Genomic DNA, 7,500 nt, shown 5'->3' with positions numbered 1-7,500 from the left:
CCCTACCCCCCTCATCACCTGTCCGTATCAGGGATGTGTCTAATTCCTGCTTTACTGTGTTGTGTTCAGGTGCAGCAGCTGCAGGGAGTTTATAACCTGCAGGAGCCTCACTTCTGGACCCTGTGCACGGACGTTTACATCGGAACATTAAAGCTGCTGGTCGCCCCCGATGCAGACACACGCTGGGTCCTCAGCCAGACGCACCACATATTCACACAGGTACCTGAATGCACCACACTACATGTTAACACAGGTACCTGAACGCACCACACTACATGTTAACACAGGTACCTGAACGCACCACACTACATGTTAACAGTGAAACTGAGCGTTGGTGTTTTGTGCGTCTGCAGGCCGGAGTTCGACAGCTCTACGTTCAGATGGAAACAGCCGCCATGTAGAAGCTCCTCCTCCTCTGAACATCTGGGACCAATCACCTTCAGTTTGCTGCAGGTGACCTCTGACTCAACCCTCAAGGTCACTACAGGTCAGACCGAGAAGGGGGTGGGGGTGTGTGACTGATCTCCCATGATGCACCAGCCCAACGCATCCTGGATGAACTCAAAATGCCCCTCCCCCTTTTTTAACCTCACCTGTCCGTCAGCGGACAGCGTGACCCCCCCCCCCCCCAGCTGCACTTTGTAGACTGGAGCAAAGCATTCTGGGTAAGTGCCTTCATTATAAATCAGAGACAATCTGAGCCTGTTTCCTGTTTGGATGCCCCTCCCCCTGTGACATCACTGCTGGGACCATACTGCTGCCAGCTGATTGGAGAGCGGTGTGTGTGATGTCACCATGTGTTTTTTTTAACGTGCCAAATCATGTGACCAAATCATGTGACCAGTCTTGGGGTTTCATTCTTTTTCAACTGTAATAAATAATTCTGTTTCTCTGAGCTCATCATTCACCGCCATCTTTATTGATGACATCATAACGCAACAATTACACGTCGCAACTTGATCACATTTATTACGGGGATTTCATTCTTATGGATTTCTCTGAAATTTGCTTCCAGTCGAACGCCATGAGCGAGTAGGTGGGACCCCCCCGTGTTTAAGTTCTTATTAAAAAAATGAAGATTTGATCGATCACAGGTTTTTAGAAACGAAAGTAAATCGTCCTGCAGGACGACCAGCACCTCGCCGAGCCCGCCCCTCTCCTCGGGCTGCTGTGAGGACATAAGGACCAATCAGAAGCAGGCATCATAAATGTTTTACCTTTTTAATGATTACATTGTTGATAAAAACTGTGTGTGTGTATGAGTGTGTTTGTCCTGCTATCTTAAAGAGGACCAACTGTTGGACCGTCCTCACACGTTTGAAGTTCCAGGCTGGACTCGGGTCTCGATGAGGGGCCAGGTGTAACGTGTGTGTGTTAGGAGCAGTAGGTGGAGCTGTCGATCATGTGCAGGTGTTGCAGTGCGTTTGGTTCTGCGCTCACTCGCAGCATGTCCACCTCCAGCGGGTGGAGTCGACCAGTGACCAGCAGCGAATGGAGTGGACCACCGAGGTCACACGACACCAGCTGACTTAGCGTCGCCGTGCAGATCTTCTGGTCGTCTGTGCCAAGCCTGGCCACGCCCACACACACAGTGTCCTCCGTCACACCTGTGGGGAACACACGATGCACGAGAGCAGCTGATTGGCTGGATTTACGAAACACACCTGTAGATAGATTCAAATGTTTCTAATAAAGACGCTGAGCCACGAGAAGACGACCTTTAACCTCTGCAGGTCGTCTGTTGAGATCCTGTTTGTGAATAAAAAATCATCTGTGTGTTTGAGCCAATCAGATGAGAGCTGACAAGCTGTCACTCACCGAGCTCCGCCCCCTGCTCCTCCTCCCTCCTCCTCTGGATGATCTGAATCAGCTGATCTGCAGCCTGACTGACCGTCATGAAGCGAGGAGGCTCAAAGATCTTCTTCCCTCTGAAAAATCGAAATATTGAAATGAGTCCTGCTCTGATTCTTTTCAGTGTGAAATCTCAACCTTGTGTTTTTGAGAATATTTAAAGACTTTAAATCTCCGTGAGGAACAGTTTGTGTTGATTATGGCGCCCCCTGTGGACGAAGTGACCTCCCTCTGTACCGTCTTCAGAGATGTTACAGAGGGGAGAGGGGATCAGCTGATCCAGCGGGGGACACCAGCGCTGTGTGTGGATGGAGGCGGAGCTTAGTGTCTTACCTCATCATGTTCTCCACGCTCTGCTCTTTAACTTTAATGTCTGAAAAAATAGAAAGTCTAAATGAATCTGAGGTTTGTTTCACTAAACACACTGATCTGAGAAGGAGTCGCTGAGACCGCACGTTTTTAAAAATATACGATGTGTTAACTAATATACACACTAGACGTCAGGATGATCGATGAGTCTGACATTTTAGGATCTTTGATTCTTTCATTTCCTCTAATGAATGTAGAGAGCCAGCTGGGACACACACACACACACCTCATGAGGGGGGGGTTAGGGAGTGATTGATGATGATAAAGTTGTTTTACACTGCAGGTCACACTCACACTGATGGTGATCTCTATGTATCATCATCAGAAGTAACTCATCCATTCATACACCACCACTGAAGCAGAGGGAGCAATGCGGGGTAAGTGTCCAAGGACACATCGGACATGTTGCCCAGCTGAGAATCGAACCCTCGACCTTCCGGTTGAGAGGCTATGACTCTACCCACTGAGCCACAGCCGCCCCCCCTGGTCCACCATGATGGTCTCCTCTGGATGAACCCTGAACGCACCGATCAGCTGCTGCATTCAAGGTCAAAGTGAGGTGTGTGTGTGTCTGTCTCACCCAGCAGGCAGAGTGTGTGAAGTCCAGCTCTTCTGTTTTTACAGATTTTGTCGTAGAAACTCTCCGGTCTCCACGTGTCCGTCCAAAACACCAACGACACCGTCTCCCCGAAGTTATACAGCTGACACACACACACACACACACACACACACAAGAATACAGGTGAATAAAGAGGAAATGAAACGTGGCGTGTGGCGGTTAAATCTCTTGCAGACGTCTGTAGTGACCCGACAGCTGATTTCCCCCCCCCCCATAACAGTTTGTATTGCCTGAATAAGCGTGGAGGGTCGTGGGGGGGGGGGCAGACAGCAGGGGCTGATGGGACGGACTCCCAGTGGAGGGGCCTCATTAGCATGCCCCACCCCCTCATTAGCATATTAACGACCTCCCAGTGGAGCTCCTGCTATAAATGTTAATCTGTGTGTGTGTGTGTGACAGCTGGGTCCTGCTCTCTGATTGGCTGCTGTGTCAGGTCAGTTATTGATGAGGTCACATTAGTGTAATGAGATTCATCAGCAGATGGTGTGCACAGACCCACACACACAGACACACACACACACATAAGCACAAAGGTTTCAGCTGAGGAGCATTGTGGGAAACCGTCTGCGAGGGACCCTGGTGTCATGCTGCACGTTGGACCAATCAGAACGAACTACCAGTGTAGGAGGGGCTTTAGAAAACAGCCTTTCAGACTGAGCACACAGGTGTGTGTGTGTGTGTGTGTGGGACGTACCTGCAGCCCACAGCAGCCCACTGCGTTCATGATGGAGGCGTTATGGATCACTCTGTACGGTATCCCAGCATGCACTGCTCTCAGGACCAGGTCACTGTGTGTGGTGGCTCTGCAGAACAAAAAGTTTAAATAGTTTAAAGAAAAAAACACACACACCTTTCTTTTTCACATGTTGGTCATTCAAAAAGAGAAATGACTGATAATTAGTGCCTAGGACTTCTATCTTTGTTGCCGTGGTAACAAACGGAGGTCGATGACGTCTGTCGCCTCCAGCTGCCGAGGTCACAGACGCTTCAAACCAACGTGTGACGGGAGAGAAACATCTCCATTTGAAGTGTTCAGACAGTCAGACAAGCAGCAGCTTCTCTGAAACCAACGTCAGCAGAGTGAGAGTGGCGAGTGGCGAGCGGCCAGCGGCGAGTGCTGCACCCTGTTATTAGTCACTCAGGAATCCCGTGGTTTGGGGAGAAATCTGCACGAATGAAGCAGCTCTGTGGTCTGTGTGTGTGTGTGTGTGTGTGTGTGTGTGTGATGTGCTCAGTCCTCAGACGTGGACAACATGACTCACCCGAACGGGTCGCCCACCACCAGGAACGCCACATCAGTCACATCAGCATCCTTCAGGATCTCGTCAGCCCCCTGCTCCACCAGGTCTCGGTCTGCCAGGATCAGATCCTTACCATAGAACTCCTCCTGGGGGTGCCAGAGAGCAGACAACGTTTAACATCAACGTTTAATATCAGAGACTAACAGAGAAGTGATGAGACTAACAGAGACTAACAGAGACTAACAGAGAGACTAACAGAGACTAACAGAGACTAACAGAGAGACTAACAGAGACTAACAGAGACTAACAGAGACTAACAGAGACTAACAGAGAGACTAACAGAGACTAGCAGAGAGACTAACAGAGACTAACAGAGAGACTAACAGAGACTAACAGAGAGACTAACAGAGACTAACAGAGAGACTAACAGAGAGACTAACAGAGACTAACAGAGACTAACAGAGACTAACAGAGACTAACAGAGACTAACAGAGACTAACAGAGAGACTAACAGAGACTAACAGAGAGACTAACAGAGAGACTAACAGAGACTAACAGAGACTAACAGAGAGACTAACAGAGAGACTAACAGAGACTAACAGAGAGACTAACAGAGACTAACAGAGACTAACAGAGACTAACAGAGAGACTAACAGAGACTAACAGAGAGACTAACAGAGAGACTAACAGAGAGACTAACAGAGACTAACAGAGACTAACAGAGAGACTAACAGAGACTAACAGAGAGACTAACAGACTAACAGAGACTAACAGAGAGACTAACAGAGAGACTAACAGAGACTAACAGAGAGACTAACAGAGAGACTAACAGAGACTAACAGAGACTAACAGAGAGACTAACAGAGACTAACAGAGAGACTAACAGAGACTAACAGAGAGACTAACAGAGAAGTGATGAGACTAACAGAGACTAACAGAGACTAACAGAGAGACTAACAGAGAGACTAACAGAGACTAACAGAGAGACTAACAGAGAGACTAACAGAGAGACTAACAGAGACTAACAGAGAGACTAACAGACTAACAGAGACTAACAGAGAGACTAACAGAGAGACTAACAGAGACTAACAGAGAGACTAACAGAGACTAACAGAGACTAACAGAGAGACTAACAGAGACTAACAGAGACTAACAGAGAGACTAACAGAGACTAACAGAGAGACTAACAGAGACTAACAGAGACTAACAGAGAGACTAACAGAGACTAACAGAGAGACTAACAGAGACTAACAGAGAGACTAACAGAGAGACTAACAGAGACTAACAGAGACTAACAGAGAGACTAACAGAGACTAACAGAGACTAACAGAGAGACTAACAGAGACTAACAGAGACTAACAGAGAGACTAACAGAGACTAACAGAGAGACTAACAGAGACTAACAGAGAGACTAACAGAGAGACTAACAGAGACTAACAGAGACTAACAGAGAGACTAACAGACTAACAGAGAGACTAACAGAGACTAACAGAGACTAACAGAGAGACTAACAGAGACTAACAGAGAGACTAACAGAGACTAACAGAGAGACTAACAGAGACTAACAGAGACTAGCAGAGACTAACAGAGACTAACAGAGACTAACAGAGAGACTAACAGAGAGACTAACAGAGACTAACAGAGAGACTAACAGAGACTAACAGAGAGACTAACAGAGACTAACAGAGAGTCTAACAGAGACTAACAGAGAGACTAACAGAGACTAACAGAGAGACTAACAGAGACTAACAGAGAGACTAACAGAGACTAACAGAGACTAACAGAGAGACTAACAGAGACTAACAGAGAGACTAACAGAGACTAACAGAGAAGTGATGAGACTAACAGAGACTAACAGAGAGACTAACAGAGACTAACAGAGACTAACAGAGAGACTAACAGAGAGACTAACAGAGAGACTAACGGAGACTAACAGAGAGACTAACAGAGACTAACAGAGAGACTAACAGAGACTAACAGAGAGACTAACAGACTAACAGAGAGACTAACAGAGAGACTAACAGAGACTAACAGAGAGACTAACAGAGAGACTAACAGAGACTAACAGAGACTAACAGAGAGACTAACAGAGAGACTAACAGAGACTAACAGAGAGACTAACAGAGAGACTAACAGAGAGACTAACAGAGAGACTAACAGAGAGACTAACAGAGACTAACAGAGAGACTAACAGAGAGACTAACAGAGACTAACAGAGACTAACAGAGAGACTAACAGAGAGACTAACAGAGAGACTAACAGAGACTAACAGAGAGACTAACAGAGACTAACAGAGAGACTAAGAGACTAACAGAGACTAACAGAGAGAGACTAAGAGAGACTAACAGAGAGACTAAGAGACTAACAGAGACTAACAGAGACTAACAGAGAGACTAACAGAGACTAACAGAGACTAACAGAGAGACTAACAGAGAGACTAACAGAGACTAACAGAGAGACTAACAGAGACTAACAGAGAGACTAACAGAGAGACTAACAGAGAGACTAACAGAGAGACTAACAGAGAGAGACTAAGAGAGAGACTAAGAGAGAGACTAAGAGAGACTAACAGAGAGACTAACAGAGAGAGACTAAGAGAGACTAATAGAGACTAACAGAGAGACTAACAGAGACTAACAGAGAGACTAACAGAGACTAACAGAGAGACTAAGAGAGAGACTAACAGAGACTAACAGAGAGAGACTAAGAGAGAGACTAAGAGAGACTAACAGAGAGACTAACAGAGAGAGAGTAAGAGAGACTAACAGAGACTAACAGAGAGACTAAGAGAGAGACTAACAGAGACTAACAGAGAGACTAACAGAGACTAACAGAGAGACTAAGAGAGAGACTAACAGAGACTAACAGAGAGAGACTAAGAGAGAGACTAAGAGAGAGGTGATGACTTCCTGCTCGTCATCATTGATGAAAGTCATGGTGATGTAGGGCTGAGTGTAATATGATAAAGACAACAGAATAAAAACAGCAGAGGCATCATACGACTTAAAACATCCATCCTCATGGTCCTCAGACACCCCAAAAAAAGATTCAAATATTTCAATCCCTGAGCGATGGCGATGGTGTTACAGTGAAGTGCACCATCAGAGCTTTGCAGCATATCACTCTGTAACAGCTGCATAACATCTGCATGGGTCACATGACGATCTGAGCACAGTCCTGATGCATCGTGACATCAACATCTGGAAGAACACACCTCAATGTTCAGTTACAGAGAAGCTTTTAAAGAACCAATCAGGAAGATTTCTCTCTCACTCTAACAAAATCCACACCTGTTTGATACCATGGCAACAAAGATTCAAGTCCTAGACACCTAAGGTCGAATCATGTTATACTTTTGATCATCAATAAGTAGCAGACAAACTCCTGCACACTGTTTGTAAAGCGAGGGTGTGTGTGTGT

The 7,500-nt window shown here is 46.2% G+C and overlaps 2 protein-coding genes and 1 long non-coding RNA gene across 4 annotated transcripts in view; 2 read left to right on the top strand and 1 right to left on the bottom strand.

The window, feature by feature from the left end:
• Positions 1 to 895, top strand: part of slc30a7 (solute carrier family 30 member 7) — a 15,224-nt gene extending 14,329 nt beyond the window's left edge. For both annotated transcript variants that reach the window (XM_061034748.1, XM_061034747.1), the window contains 2 exons: positions 70 to 219; positions 354 to 895. In XM_061034748.1, coding sequence (XP_060890731.1) covers positions 70 to 219; positions 354 to 401 — 198 coding nt within the window. In that variant the 3' untranslated portion in view covers positions 402 to 895. The remainder of the gene's footprint in view (positions 1 to 69; positions 220 to 353) is intronic.
• A 310-nt stretch (positions 896 to 1,205) lies between these two features.
• dph5 (diphthamide biosynthesis 5) overlaps positions 1,206 to 7,500 on the bottom strand; it is a 6,590-nt gene continuing 295 nt past the window's right edge. The window contains exons 2-7 of the mRNA XM_061034746.1: positions 4,102 to 4,226; positions 3,534 to 3,642; positions 2,801 to 2,921; positions 2,185 to 2,224; positions 1,819 to 1,928; positions 1,206 to 1,607 (exon numbers count right to left, since the gene is read on the bottom strand). Coding sequence (XP_060890729.1) covers positions 1,375 to 1,607; positions 1,819 to 1,928; positions 2,185 to 2,224; positions 2,801 to 2,921; positions 3,534 to 3,642; positions 4,102 to 4,226 — 738 coding nt within the window. The 3' untranslated portion in view covers positions 1,206 to 1,374. The remainder of the gene's footprint in view (positions 1,608 to 1,818; positions 1,929 to 2,184; positions 2,225 to 2,800; positions 2,922 to 3,533; positions 3,643 to 4,101; positions 4,227 to 7,500) is intronic.
• On the top strand, positions 2,120 to 2,338 carry LOC132971927 (uncharacterized). Its single transcript, XR_009672835.1, has 2 exons — positions 2,120 to 2,256; positions 2,300 to 2,338. It is a non-coding gene; the product is annotated as an uncharacterized LOC132971927 (long non-coding RNA).

Source organism: Labrus mixtus, chromosome 3 (genome assembly GCF_963584025.1).
Source record: "Labrus mixtus chromosome 3, fLabMix1.1, whole genome shotgun sequence".
NCBI lineage: Eukaryota > Metazoa > Chordata > Actinopteri > Labriformes > Labridae > Labrus > Labrus mixtus.
This window is presented reverse-complemented; position numbering and strand designations above follow the sequence as displayed.